The sequence below is a fragment of the Aotus nancymaae genome, unplaced genomic scaffold, assembly GCF_030222135.1.
Source record: "Aotus nancymaae isolate 86718 unplaced genomic scaffold, 86718_ANA_hifiasm-v0.15.2.pri h1tg000010l, whole genome shotgun sequence".
Taxonomy (NCBI): domain Eukaryota; kingdom Metazoa; phylum Chordata; class Mammalia; order Primates; family Aotidae; genus Aotus; species Aotus nancymaae.
In genome coordinates, this window is record NW_026988421.1 from 27045971 (window position 1) to 27061584 (window position 15614).

Sequence of the window (15614 nt, forward strand, 5' to 3'; positions counted from 1 at the left end):
CCTGCCTTCAAAGATCTGACTATCCAGGGAGCCTTTGGGGGCTGTCCTCAAACTCCTTCCTCTGGGCCACCTTGACTCCCCCCAGACCACATTACTCCCTTAAGTACACGTGTACACACACACACACACACACACACACTACAGACACACAACTACAAAGCCTGGGATATTATTTGTTCTGTGCCCAGGACTCCAGCTTTGTTTCTACAGTAAAACCATGAGCTTGCTTAGAACAGGAAATCTTACTCACCTGTGACTCTCTCATAAACCCTAACATAATGCCCTGCAGAAACCTAAGTGCCCAATGAGATCTTTTTTATCAGTAGTTATTAATTCTAATTCATTTAGTGGTGTTATTAAGTCTAAGAATATTCAAAAGATGCCCACAGGTATCTCTTTCTGTGTTATTTTTCCAAGTTAATCATCTCCTTCTTTCAGGAATTCACACCTATTTACTTTTCTTGCCTTGTTGCATTGGCCAGCGTGAACAATGTCTATAAACCATCTCTATTATATTCCTGATTTCATGAGAAATATTTGTAATGTTTCACCAATAAGTATGGAGCTGGCTGTAAGTTTTGTGATACACGTGTGAAGGAAATAACCTTCTATTCTTAGTTTACTTAGGCTAGCCACAAAGCCAAGCATTCCTCTGTAAGGTTAATAATGACCCTTCATACATTGTCACTGGTTTCTTATTCCTTTGAAGTCAGTCAGGATCTTCAAACACCAATTTGCTGCTTCAGATGCCCAATTTTCCAAACAGATCAGGAGCACTCTGTTGAATGTATATTAAATTCTGGGTGGTTCTTCTTCAAAACCCACCCTGGCCTATCTCCCTCTTGAAAGAGATAAATCTGGATTTTTTTTAAGCCTCCCCTTTGCTCCAGTCTAGTAAGCCTCTTTGGGCAATAGAAACCTTACTGGAAAGCTGCTTAGCTATTATTAGATGGTGCTGAGGGAACAGAGTACCTCCTTACTCTTATGTAATTTCCTTTCTCTGAGTAGTAGTATCTCCTGGTCAGTGAAATCAGCTTGACTTTTTTTTTTTTTCATCCCAGCCCAATTTCTTTTTATCCATCCTGAATTCTCATCCAATCCTGATTCCTCACCCAATCCTGGTTCATCTGCCTGCCTCCTTGCTAGTTTTCTCTCTCTCTTTTTTCTTTTTCTGAGACGGAATCTCATTATTGCCCAGGCTGGAATGCAGTGGCACCATCTCAGCTCACTGCCTGTCAGGTTCAAGTGATCCTCCTGTGTCAGCCACCCAAGTAACTGGGCTTACAGGCATGCACCACCACGCCCAGCTTTTTTTTTTTTCTTTTTTTTTCCGCATTTTAGTAGAAATGGGGATTTGCCATGTTGGCCAGGCTGGTCTTGAACTGCTGGCCTCAAGCAATTCATCTGCCTTAGCCTCCCAAAGTGCTGGGATTACAGACATTAGCCACCATGTCCTCAGAATCCTTCCTCTGGGCTGCCTTGACTCCCTTAGTCTTTTTCATTCCTTTTTTATGTTTCACTCCATCTTTATTTGGTCTCTTTCCAGAGCTGGAAGTCCCCAGTGTTTTTTATCTGATTTTGCATGCTCTCACAAACTAACAGCATTACATACATTAACATATGTGCATTTATTCACATGTGCCTATACCCAGCATGCCAATCTCATACAGTAACTCATGCTCACTCATCTACACACATTATCTTATCTATCAAGCTTCCTGGGCTGAGGTCTAGGCTAGAGGCTGTGAGGCCCAGGGGTCTCCAAACTTGGGTAAGCATATTTGCTAAAGAAAAAAATTCAGATGTCCAGAACCTGTCCAAGATCTACAGAATTAAAATCTCTGAAGGTGGGATCCATGAATCTGCACTTTTTCTTTTCTCTTTTTTTTTTTTTTTGAGATGGAGTTTAGCTCTTGTTGCCCTGGCTGGAGTGCACTGGCATCATCTTGGCTCACTTTGCAACCTCCATCATTTGGGTTCAAGCAATTCTCCTGCTTCAGCTTCCCAAGTAACTGGGATTACAGGCACGCACCACCACGCCCAGCTAATTTTTGTATTTTTAGCAGAGACAGGGTTTTACCATGTTGGCCAGACCAGTCTCAAACTCCTGACCTCAGGTGATCCACCCACCTTGGCCTCCCAAAGTGCTGGTATTACAGGCGTGAGCCAACGGCGCAAGGCCGAATCTGCACTTTAATAAGTCCTCCAGGTGAGTCTAATGAAACCCAGCTAATCTGCACTTTAACAGGTCCTCCAGGTGAGTCTAATGAAACTATCTCAATCTCACAGAGCTGTTTCAAAGACCAGCACTTTGAAAGCATGAACACCTGCTCACTCTGGGGTACACAGTACCAAGAGACACTTTGTGAAAAGATTTCTGGTCAAATTAGATTGGAAAAACCGTACACCAAAACTGCCATCACCCTCTCCTTAATCACACTGCATATTAAACGCTCTGACAAGTCTTGCAGTAAAGAATCTTCCTTCCTTCTTTTCTTAATTCAATGCACAACCCCCAGGCCTTTCAAACCGTGTCCTCCAGAAAAGGCAGGACCAGAACTCTGCAACCCCACTTCCCCCAAAGCTGCCAACTCAGGGATTCCCCAGAGTCCCCCAACCAGACGCGACCCTGCACCACCTGACTACTGACATTCTAACCTCTTTTTCTCATCTGGACTCACAAACTTCCTTAAAGGTGGGGACCTTTATTTCCATTTTGGAGAAACGGTAACCGAGATTCAAAAAGTTAACTGCTGGGGGAAACCTTTTTTCCTCTCATTTTTCAGCGGTCACTGGGTTGTGTGCTTCTGGACTGTTTATGTGTCTGTGGACTGTGGGTCGATCCGATTCTGGGCATCAAACTCAATAATCCGCGCTTTCCCTCACCTCCCCGCCCAAGGTGAGTCTCCCAGGTGACATTTGAGGGTTACTGACTTGATGACCAAGTCCCGCCCAGAACTCACCTTAGGTGTCTGTGATTCCTTAGCAACACCATCATAAGCCTGGGGGGGAAGGGAGCTCACCCTCTGTCCCCTACCCGGATCGTCCCCCCCCATCCAAGAAAGGCACACTCCCAGGTGCGGCTGCGGGTACTCACCGAGGATGCGGATCTGCGTGATGGCCCCGTGCAGGCCGAAGAGCATCCAGAGCGGCTGCGAGGCGTCCACGCACAGCTGCATGCCGGCGGCCGAGCCATTGTGGCTGAGGTGCAGTTCGCCGTCGGCGTTGACCACCAGGCCCAGGATGTCGCCGCTGTGCAGGGGCCCGGGCACGCGGCACACGGCCCAGAACTCCTTGCGGTCCACCAGGGCCTCGGGGCTGAAGGGTAGGTCGGCCGGCCGCAGCGTGCTGGGGTCGCACGTGGTGACGCCGAACGACAGCGCGCCGGGCCGCGCGCCGCCCGAGCGCGTGACCTTGACGAAGATGGTCTCGGCCACGTGCACGGGCCGGCTGGTGAAGACGAGCGCGCGCTCGTCGCGCCCGTGCTCCACGCGTGCAACCGTCTGCTCGTCGAGGATGCGGACGTGCGCGCCGGCGCGCAGGGCGTGGAAGCGCAGGTCGCCGTCGAGCTGCGCGGGTAGCGCGCGGCTGTGTTGCGAGTTGAGCGAGTTCTGCGGGATGGGACAGCCGGCGGCAGGCGCGGCCTCGTCGCCGTCGGCGACCGGCACGTTGAGGTCGCACAGGCTCACCGAAAGGCGCGCGTCGTCCGCCTCGCGCCGCAACGACGGCCGCCGCAGGGCGGTGAAGGAGCGCGGCCGCAGGCAGTCCGGGAGCACCAGCTCGCTGTCTGCACGGGAGACACGGGGCGGCGTCACGCAGGGATCCTGGGCAGTGGCGCCGGCGCGCCCCGCTGCCCCGTCCCTCCGCGGGCACCTGCGCACCGTTACAATCTCGGATGGCTAATGGAGTACACGGTGCTTGTGACTTGCATTAGCAGTCACAGTCAAGAAACGGCTCATGCGGGACATCTAACTGTTTAAACAGAGGAATTGGTGGAGGAAGCACCGAAACTTAAACCATGTGGGTGCTTCCAACTTGCTTTATGCATATGTGTACCCTCCTCATCTTCTACAGTAAACGTGTATTGCTTATAATTTAAAATTTTCAAAAATTTAACTCCTGGGCTCCCTCCGTCTTATGCCTAGCACCGAGCACTCCGTTGACAAACAGTAACCGTCTGTCGAGTGCACTGATGAAGGCCTAACACCCCACCTCCGCACACACACGCACACACACACACCCCCTCTTTGCGTACATTGTCTCATCTAACCTTAGCAGTCACCTTTTAAGGCTACCATTGCCACGTTAGGACACAGGCTGAGAGAAGTACATCTACCCAAGATATCCTTTTCAAAGTGACTTAACAGGGAATCAAACTCGTTCTTTTTTAAAACATACAAGTTATAGAAAATACGAAACGGTATTTTGTGGAAAATTCAGTTCAGCAAAAAGAAAAAATAATCGCCTGTAAGCCCACCACCCAGAGAGAAAAGCATTTTTAATATTTGGATGTATGACCTTTCAGCCTTTTTAAAGGCTGTATTTTTGGGTATTTTTGAGACAAGGTCTTGCTGTGTGGCCCAGGCTGGAGTGCAGTGGCGATATCTCAGCTCACTGCAACCTCCGCCTCCCAGGCTCAAGCCATCCTCTCACCTCAGCCTCCCAAGTAATACAAAAAATACAAGTAATTTTTGTATTTTTTTTTTTTTTTGGTAGAGATGGGATTTCTCCATGTTGCCCAGCTGATCTCCAATGCCTAGGCTCAAGCGATCCTCCTGCCTGAGCCTCCCAAAGTGCTATGATTAGCGGTGTGAGCCACCACACCCAGTTGGTTCCTTTTTTATTTTTATTTTTATTTTTTTTTAAGATGGGGTTTCACCATATTGGTCAGGCTGGTCTTGAACTCCCAACCTCAGGTGATCCGCCCACCTTGGCCTCCAAAGTGCTTGGATTACAGGCATGAGCCACCACGCCCGGCCGATGGTTCCTTTTTTAATGCAAAAATTGTGTCATGCTATATACACATCACACACCACTTGTTTTTAACCTTTCATATGTAATACATCACTTTGAAAATGTAATGATGACATTGACCCATCTCCACAAAAAAATGCACATTCTCACTAAATTCTGTGGAGAATTTCTCAGCATTCATGAACTACATGAAGCCATCCATGGGCATGGACTCCAGGCTAAGAACGTGGTAGCTTTTTTCACTTACCATATCCTGAACACCTCTCCATGCCAATAACTGTTTCCAATACCATATTCTTCTAATGGCTGTGTTATGTTCTGCTTTATGGAGTCGTATAACTTACACTAAAAGTAATCACTGTGTTTCATGAATTACCCCTGCAAGTCATCCTTACAGCAGCCCGTGGAAGTGCTCCCGTTTTACAGATAAAGCTCAGAGGTGTTACGACAGCCGCCATATGGCAGACCCAGGATTGAGAAAAGGTCTGTCCAACTCCCAATGCCACATTCCTCACTTCCAGACCCTCCTTGTTTATTGAAGCCCTTCTGTGTGAGTCAGTCTCTCCAGATTTGGCTGGTGCCATGGTAAGCCACACTATCCCTGCCTTCCAGCCTTCTCTCAACTTCTCCAAGGGAGAATCTGTGCTTTCTCTTCAGGAACTGGGTTAAGGATGGCTGGGGTTCTCAGGTATGACAGCAAAGCTTAGGGGATTGGTCTGGTAGGGACAGCAGATGCCAGAATTCAGCTCCAGCTAAACATAGACATGGTCACTAAACCTCCCTCTTTTCTTTTGCCCTTTCGCTGCCCCTTCCAGGAACTGTGTTGTCTGGCCCCCAGAAAGCTCTGGGTGTGGGCCCTTCTCCTCAAGTCTCCAGAAGCTCTGGAGAAGCCTCCTGTGGCCTGATTGGGGTTTCCCGGAATCATGTTAGAGAGGAGGAGGGAGCCGGCCAGAAAATGTGATTATTCCAGGGAATTGACTCTGTGACAGTGATGGTGCAGAGAGGCTGGGGGGCTGCAGAGGCAGAGTCCAGGAGGGCCTGTGCAGGGGGGAGGTGGGAGAGACAAATGGTGCAGAGCTGGGGAAGGCCTGTGGGCCGATCTGGACCCTGGGGAATGGTCCCTGCTCCCTCACCCCTTTGGGAGTCCAGGGACTGGCCCTTGGGAACTCCAGAGGGTGGGAGACAGAGGGGAAGGGGCAGTAACAGTAGGGAGAAGAGGAATCAAGTCACTCAGAGATACCTAGCCAGAGCCTCCAGGAACACAACTGTCACAGGGCCCACACAATCAGTCCAGAGCTCCTGGCACTGGGCAGACCCTCAGAACAGAGCTCTGAATGGAGCTGGATGCAGGCTATCCTGGTCTCTCTTCCCTTTCAGGAGTCCCCATCTACTTACACATGCACACTACCAGGTGCTCACTAATTCCCAGCCAACCTTTTCCACTGTGGAGTTCATCTGTCTTTAAAAGAGTATTCCCTTCTCTCAAACCAAAATATATCTCCCTGTATCTAACCCACTACCTCCTGGGCTGCCTATCAGCCCAGTACTGAAGACAATTCTCAGGGAATACTCAGACTCCCCACATACCTTCCAACCTCTTAGACAATTAACAGAACCAAACTAAGTACTCTAGATGTGCACCAACTGGCTCAAGGCACAGTGTGGCCATCACCTCCCTTGGTATGTATGCTATACTTCTAATAATGTAACCTAAAAGTACATTAGGTTTTTTTCCGTAACCAACACTCATATACTAGTAGGCAGGACAGGAGCACAGTTAAATGCAATGAATTTGAAGTCGTCAGCCTAGGGTTAAACCCTGGCTCTGCCATTTCTTGTATGACAAGGCTATATGACTGGAAAAATAGCTGAACTTCTTGGGGCCTCTTTGGCAGTGAAATCAGCATCTACTGATTTACATAAAATCTGTATCTAATACTCCCCTTAAAAGAGAAGCTGTGAGGATGAAAAGGAATCAGGTACACAGGGCACCTAATAGGAGACCCGGCATAGTCATTAGGTTAATATGAGCCATTGTTACTGGCATGCGAAATGCCACGTGATTCAGAAGAAAGTGCATGGGCTTTAGGGTGATCCAGGTCTGGATCAGGCCTGGGTTTAAATGTCTGACCCTGCACTTGGCTGGTTGGGTAAGCAACCTTCATTCCAGCCTCAAATTGCTCACCTAGAGAACAGCGGTAATAATACCTGCCTTGAGTTGTTGTTGGAAAGATCAGAGGTAAAGTGGGACCACTCCCAGCACCCAGAAGCTACCTGATAGCTTCAGATATTAATATTTGCTTGGGTTGAGCACAGTCTCAACTAAAAGTCAGGTCCACCTGTCCTCAGACCATGGGCTTTTTGAACCTGAGTGCAGGACTTCACATGAGTCATCATGGGCACCCAGGAAATAGTCAGTGAATTAAATCACTAAAGACCAAGAAGCAGCAGCTAAAACACAGAGGTGAGAGGATAAGGAAGAGAGGAAGGAGAAACAGTGGAGGATGTACAAAGAGAAGAAGAGGGTAGGAAGAAGATCCCTTTAGCCTTGCTTGGAATCTTGCTAGTTGGGAGGGGAGGGATGGAAGCTGCTGGGAAACAGCTAAAAACAGAACAGTGCCCAGCCCAAGTCTGTCTTCTCTCCCCCTCCACCCCTCAGGGTCAGGAGCAGCTGCAGGCAGCCAGCAGCTCCAAAATAACCATCCCATCAGTGAGCCCAGCTGTGTTGAGACCCTGAAATAGATGAAACCTGAGACACAGGAGCTGGTCAGAGTACCCTCGCAGAAGGGACTGCAAAGGTCACAGTTGAGTGAACCGATTCCAAGTCAGGGCACTGTCTGGGACCCTCAAGCCATGGGAGAACACCATGGGACCAACCTCAGCCCAGGGCTGCACCACTTGATGGGTAGGGCTTAGAAAAACCAGATGGGCAACCTGTCACCCCAAGCAGTAGGGTAGCCCCACATTCAGAAGCAACAAGTTACATAATCGGTGCCGGGACACGCAACCGCCCGCTTTGGAGGACAGAGACGGCACCGGGCCATGAGGAGAAGCCACTAAGCTGACTCCCCTTGCATGTCCCATCATTCAGGAAAGAACTTGTCAGTCTTCAGCTCTCACCTGTTCTGGTGCCCGGCAGTGGCTCTACAGACACCCTGGGCTAGAGCAGAAATAAGCAGGCCCTGCCACGACAGGGAGGTACCGGGCATGTGTTTCCTCTCCTCTAGGTGGTGCTGGGGGCCCTACTCACTGATCTACTGTGTGCCCAGCCCTGGGCGGGGGATCTGGGAGAGAGAGGAGCCAGGACCTGGGCCCTGGAAGCCAAGAGCCAGTGAAAGGGGCAAGGCTTTAAGGCAGGATTTTTTTTTTTTTTTTTTTGAGACAGAGTCTCGTTCTGTCACCCAGGCTGGAGTGCAGTGGCACAATCTCGGCTCACTGCATCCTCCGCCTCCTGGGTTCAAGCGAGTCTCATGCCTTAGCCTCCCAAGTAGCTGGGACCAGAGACATATCACCACGCCTGGCTAATTTTTGTATTTTTTTGTAGAGACAGTGTTTCAGTATGTTGCCCAGATTGGTTTTGAACTCCTCAGCTCAAGTGCTCTGCTGGCCTTGGCCTCCCAAAGTATTGAGATGACAGACATGAGCCACTACACCTGCCCGGAAGAGCCAGGAAAATGTTTGAATACAATTTAGATACCAGATTCTTAGCATCTAGGATTAGACAGGACCTTAGAGGAACTAAGGAACTAAGAAATCCATTTATCCCTGTCAATTTCTCGGCCTGGCTAGAGGCTAGAATGCCCCTGGGGTCAGGAAGTTTACCACCTCCCAAGGCTACCTATCCCCCACCTTGGAATAACTATGACTTAGAAAAACTCTCCTGGTGGGAATCCATATGTGTCCCAGATACCCTCCCTGGGGCTCTCTTTGAGTCTTCTCTGCTTTACAGTAAGTATCCCCTTTAGGATCAAGATCCCCAACTAAGGCTGAAGTCCCCTTCCTGTTTCAGAGTGGGCTAGGGAAGGTATTCTGGAAGACACAGGAGTTGACCTGGGCTGAAGGACAGGATAGTTTCAGTTGACAGAAGTGAGAGGTTTCCAGGTGAGAAAACTGTTAGCAAACACCTAGTGAAGAGCAGGAGTGGGAGGGAGAGGGGACAGACTGAGGAGGGCCCCAGGGCCAGCTGTCGCCCAGAAAGCCACCGGCCCTGCCATACACTGCCAGCAGTGCAGTGTAACCAAGGCAGGACCTGGGCATGGGGACCTCAGGGAAAGCCTCTGTTGAGGCAGAGCTTGCTGTCAGCCTGAGAGTCTTATTTGTTGATGTTCTCACATCCGGAGCACGGGCTAATCTGTAACCGCAGGTCAGGCTGCAGCCGCCCTGCCTGCTGGCGGGTATCTGCTGGCCCCTGTTTGGGAGGCGCTGCCAGCCCTTTACTGTCTCCATAAACATCCTCCTGCTGGTCTGCATCTGGCACGGGGCATGGGAGGGAGGAGGGGAGGGCGGGTGCCTGGCTTGGACAGGCAAGGGGGTTCTACACCCCTCCCAGCACCCACCTCCACCCTCTCCCTTTAAACTCAACCACGAGAAATTTAGGAGAAACAAACACGCTTTCTGGGGCTCACAGAGGGAAGGGCAGAACATCCTAGAATCACTCACAGTCACAGACTTTAAGATTCAGAGAATCTTCGAGCCATGGGATCTCATAGATTTATGGAATCATCTGGTCTAGTGGGTCTCAAACTTTTTTAAAAAAGCAATGGGATCCTTTTGTCCAACAGAACCCAAAGCTTGGACTGAAGTCTAGGGGGTGGGCACAGCACCTGTCCCCTCACCCTCTCTCTGCCCTTCTCTGCAGCCTCCAAGACACCTCTGTGGAACCCCAGTGTTCCGAGGAACCCAGCTGGAGAAGCACAGATCTTGTTCCAATTTTGACTGCATGGTTTTCCAATACAGAGACTTGGGTTCAAGGCTCCCTCTTCCAGTTGGAGAGCTGATTTGAGGGGTTGGCTTTTTTTGACGGGAGAGGACAGTGTTTTTAAATTAGGTATTCCTTTTTAACCTAAAGACAAAAGCCCTTCACATTTGTGTAAACGTGTTTCCACATCTGTAAGGTAAGCAGGGCGTGTTTAATTATGCCCAAATAATAGATGAGGAGGCTGAAGCACAGAGAAGCTGAGAACTGCCCAGAGCTAGTGAGTGGCCAGGTCAAGTCCTGATTCAGTCAGTTTCCTGCATCTGAAATGAAGGCTTTGTCCCCAGTACTGCAAGGCCCCAGCTCCTCCCTCCACATACAGCCTACCTTGAGCCCCACCACTCTCTCCAAGGCCCCCAGTACAATCTCTTAGGCCCAAGAGATGCTAGGGGCAAAGATGAGATTGCCATTTCTGTAAGTTAAAAATAATCCAATACTGGCGATTACATGTGATTCAACTTTATATATATTCATTGTGGTAGAAAACTAGAGTGCACAAGGAACAACCAAACCAGACGAAGCCCTCGGGAGCCTCCGGGGAACTACAAGGCAGGCAGACCCACCTTCCCCACTGAAGCCGGCATCCTGGGCACCGCACTGCCCATCTGCCTTGTACCAGCACTGCTGGGCCCTAGTGGCCTATCTGTGCCCAACATGTGCAGCTGATTCTTGATGCCTTGAGCTCTCGTAAGCTTGATTCTGGAAGGCACAGAAGGACCACAGTCCTTGCTCTTGTCGGGTATCCAGACTTAATAGGGAAATCAGATGGACTCACATCTATAGAAGCTGAAAGGTAATATAGCCCAAGCTCCTGGAGTCAAATCCCAGCTCCACCAACTGCCAGCTGTGTGACCTCAGGCAAGTTATCAGACCTCTCTGAGTCTCTCTTCCTTGTCTTCAAAATGGGCACCATAATACCTTCCTTTATATACAAAGAGGATACATGCTGTCTCCTTAAAGAGCAGGACAATATGTGACTGAAAGCTACTTATACCACTTAGGTCTCCATGCGCTTCCACTGGTCAGGAGGAAGAAGGGTCATTTTGAATGGGGGAGGTCTGGGAAAGCCTCCTGGTGGAGGGGAGGGTTTGGTGTGGGGCGCTGATATAACTGGCAAAATTTGGGGTGAGCATAAAGGAAGTGCCAGAGAGCCCATGAATCAGAAGGAAAAGCAAGACTTTTTCTTAATCAAAAAGAAATGAAAATCATCAAGGAAGAAGAAATCATGATCGGCAGCCTCAACTATTTCCCCCAGCCCAAGAGCCAGCTCAGGCTCCTTAAACTAATATTTGCCTCTTCGCCCCTGGCAGCGAGAGCTGAGGGTAAATATTGGTTTATCCTGGGAAGCGGAAGCCCCAGATGGCAGTGTGGTCCTGGACTGGGGATCACTCACTCTCAGTGCCGGCTAGCTGAGGCACACCGTAGATAGAGGACTTGACCCAGGCCCTATAACCCACCCAGCAGCCCATGACCCTCGGAAATCCACCCTGAGAGTCTCTCCTCAGTAGGCAGGCGTGGGTCTTTTACCAAGACCTGGGAAGCTGTGCATGGTGAGAGATGGAACAAAATGCCATAAGCCCTCAGGAGCAACCACCTCATCCCCTCCTAGAACCCTCCAGAGCCCAGCCCCACCATTTAGACGTGTTGATAGCCTCCTCCCTCTGACCTTACTCCCAGATCAGCCTGAGAGATCTGGGTTCCAGGCCTGGCCTGGCTGATGACTAGCTGGGAGAGTTTGGGCAGGCCCCTCCCCATATCTGGGTCTCGTACTTCTCCACTGTCAACCAGCCAGTCCCTCTTACTGAACATCCTGATAGCACAGAAGCTGCTGGAAGCTTTGGACTCTCATGGCTCTCTCCCCTGTGATGCATACATATACTCACACCTGTGCACACCCCTCACCTCCACAAGTCATCCACTACCTTTCCACTTCGTTCCTTCCCCTGCCAGATCTGCTCCCCTACTGACTGCCAATTCCCCACCTCTGTGCCTGTGGACACCCCTCCGTCTGAGCTAAATTGTTCCTCAACCAATCCATTCTTTTCACTTTGCTTGGTTCCTTAAAACTTGTCTCCTACAGGAAGTCCTCCTGGAATACTTTCCAGCTGCACTCCCCTCCCACATATACACACAGTTTTACTCTTCAGCTCACACCTGATTGCAGAACTGAACTTGGACCACCTTGCATCAGTTATACGATCCCCAGGGACAACACTATTCCAGGAGAGCAGCTGGGTTTTCGATTCTTCTGTCTCCCACCTATCCCCACATAGTGCCTAGGCTGTGGTGGGCACTGAGGGATGCTCTGGAGCACCCTGTAAGTGGGCTCTTGGCCTAGCAGCCTCTTGCCGGGACTCACAGCGCTCTTCCTGAATTGACATTTCTGAGAGGATGAAGGAGACCTTGAAACACAGGGATAGCAGCTTCTTTCTCCATGTATTAATCACCCCATAAAAACCTGTGTTTATTTAGTTGCTGGCGAGTCCTTCTCCCTGGAGGTCGGAAGCTGTTATTCTTGGAGATACTAGCCTGGGCTTAGGCCAGGGTGCCCCAAAGAGAGAGGTGATCTGCTGAACTCCAGTGTAATGGGGAGGAGGGCCTGCTGGGGCTGTGGCATGGGCACCATTGTGGGCTTGGATTCTGGTCAGGGCAGGGAGGACCATCTGTTGGGGAGACACCAGCCCCTGCCTCTACTCTGTCTGGGGACACAACTCATCCACCCATGGCCTGACTTGCATACCTACTCTGTGCCAGCTACCCTGGGAAGCCTCTGGTCTAAGGAACAAACACAGAGCAGTTGCGGTTGGAAGGGCTTTGATCACAGGTTCCAGAGCAGACAGGGACAGGCCTGGCAGAAAATCCCCGAAGATCAGACATTGGGGGACAATCACCCCAGGAAAGACTGATCCAGCCTCAGAGCCACCAAGACAGACAGCGACCTTCTTCAGAGGAGAGACAGCAGAAGGGAGAAGGACACCAAGACCAGGGAAAGCAAGAAGTGTGAGAGGATCTGGGTGGAGGGAGTGAGAACAGCCCAGAAAGATACAGATGCAGTGAAGGGGCAGACAATGGAGAGAGGGAGGGGCGGGAAGTGGGGCAGAGAGGAAGAGGAGGCAGGGAAGGAGGCTGACGCTGAGGCTGCCTGGGGTAGAGGGGAGTGTCTGAGAGGACAGGCGCAGAACAAAGGTGAAGAGATCATGCCCACCTCAGGAGATCTCTGGATGAATCTCTGTGTGTGTCTCTCTCTACCGGAAAAAAAAATCAGGAAGAATAAAACGAAGGGATATCTTAATCTGCCAATTGAATTTAGGGGCCATAATCAGTGTTTGAAAATACCCAGGGATTATGGTGATTTACAGCTGGGACAGAATCAACTGGGCCTCAGCCTTATCGGGTATGCAGAGAGGAGCCTGTCGGGACCTCCAAATGCAACTGAAAACACTGCATGCAAACCCATTTATAGTCACAGAGGATGGGGCTGGACCAGGTCAGGCCACCTGGGCTCTGGCCCAGGGTGGGCCTTTCAGATTTTTCTCCACACCCTCCTCAGCCCCTGAGGGTGGGAAGCCCCATGCCACCTGGCATGTTCCGCTTCATTCCCATGTGCCAGGACCCTCCTGGAACTTGCAGGCCCAGCCCAAGCCTTCTCTTCCAAGAAGCCCTCCTGGCCTCCATCCTCCCCCACTGACCTCAGCCTCCTCCGACTTCCTGCCTCCTTTTATGTTTAAACCAGCTGGAGGGTAATGGGAAAGGCATTGCTTTTGGCATCAGAACACCCAGTTCAAGTCCCAGCTCTGCCACATCCCTACATGGGCAAGCCAGGCCTTGTGTGGGCCTCAGTTATCTCTTTGCCAGATGGGGATAGAAAACACTCCCTGTGGGGCCTGCTTTGGAGGGGTTAAATGAGATAACTGGATAGAAACCATCTCGGCAGATAGGGCTCCCATGACCACAGCGGTTAGCAATTTACTGGCTTCTCTTGGGTTGGAGCGCTGGCATCGTCTGGAGTGTTTGCTTCATCTCCCTAACTTCCCCCTGAGCCTGAGCTGTCTGTGGGCAGGGCTGGGTTTCCCTCGGCCCCCACCTACCCGCCCTTTTCTTCATCTAACAAGGCATCCATCCTCCCATTCGTTCCCCCCACTACTCTCCCCTACCCACCTCCGCATCCTCTGCAGGTCAGGCAGAAGCCTCCACCCTGGAGAGCTGCCTGACTGGGTGAGACATGGATTCCTCCCCGTGTTGCAGGGAAGAGGACCAAGGCTCTGCCAATGCTCAGAACTGAGAGAAGCGCCAGCACCACTTAGTGGCACACAAGGATGGAGAAGAGAATTCTAAGCCGGAGGGCTTCAGGGAGGAGGGGGCTTTGGGGCTGGCCTTGAAGCCAGAGTGGGGACTGTAAGGAAGGGCACTTTTTGCTTAGGGAAAAGCAAGAATGTTGCCCCACTGCCTTCACCTGCCCACCCCTCAACAAGACTGTGGCTTCCTCAGGAGCAGAGACATTCTTTGTCTTCCACCATGTGGTTGAGTCCTGGGCTAAGTCAGAGCCTTCACAACCATTATACAGATGGGAAGACTGAGGCTCAGGCAGAAGTGGTCAGGTTAGAGCTTAAACTCAAGCTCTGGGACTCCCGTGCCTTGAAGTGTGGGGCCCTGAGGACACGAGAGCAACACCGAGGCATTCGCTCCAGCCTGAGTTAAGAACTGCCCTCCCTAGCATGGGTGGGAACGAATGACAGCCACTGACTCCCTACTGTGCATCAGCTGCTCCTCAAGTCAGCTTTTGAGCCTCCAAAGAACCCTGAGAAAGCATTCAGCCCCACTTTACAGATGAAGAAACTGAGGTCCCACCCCTAGTACAGCACAAGGCTAGGGTCTGCCAGTCGCTGTAGCCCAGGGGCAAGAGCACTGCCCTTTCTGCCGCCAGCTGCAGGCACACCCATTTCACAGAGAAAACGCAAAGCACCTGGGCTCCCTTCCGCAGTTGCTGAGACTCGGAACAGCCCAGTTCCAGGCTCTTAACTTGTCATTGTGAATGTAGAAACACTTTTATTGAGTCAAAAAACAGAAAGTTCCCAAACTACCAGCTAATAAAAACAGCTTCCTGATGTTCGGAACGCAACAAACAGAAAGGCTTCTGACTCATTTCTTTGTTTTTACCATCACTGACTTTTTGCTCAAATAAAGGTGTTGTGGAAAGAAGAGCTTCACTGTTTCTACACTCTGAAGTCAGAAAGAAAAAAAAATAGTTTTTCAACCACCTTTATGGCCTCTTTCTCTGCAGGGAGAGGCAGGTAGAGATGGGAGATGGAAGGAATAAGTGTCGCTTGAGCGTATACTTGGTACCGAGGACTGTGCTGGGCACTTTACTCACAGCCTCCGTGATGGAATTTAATCTTCCCACCAACCCATTTCACAGACAAGGAAGCTGAGGCTTGAGCCGCCTCTGCCTGGAGACAAAACCAGTTTGCCGATGGCCTGATTTGTAGCCAGAATCTACGTGTGCCCATGTGCACCTGAGTGCCCATGCACAAGGAGAGCCAGGTGGGAAGGAGCCTGGTCTGGGAGTCAGGTGATCTGAGTTCTAATCCCACCTTAACCACTAACTCACTGTGTGACCCTAGGACGTCGGAGATTCTGTCCACTTCCAGCCCCGGCATGTGTGCCG

The 15614-nt window shown here is 50.7% G+C and overlaps 1 protein-coding gene across 1 annotated transcript in view; it reads right to left on the reverse strand.

Moving 5' to 3' along the window:
- NEURL1 (neuralized E3 ubiquitin protein ligase 1) overlaps positions 1 to 15614 on the reverse strand; it is a 100666-nt gene that overhangs the window by 10779 nt on the left and 74273 nt on the right. The window contains exon 4 of the mRNA XM_012439468.3: positions 3098 to 3787. Coding sequence (XP_012294891.2) covers positions 3098 to 3787 — 690 coding nt within the window. The remainder of the gene's footprint in view (positions 1 to 3097; positions 3788 to 15614) is intronic.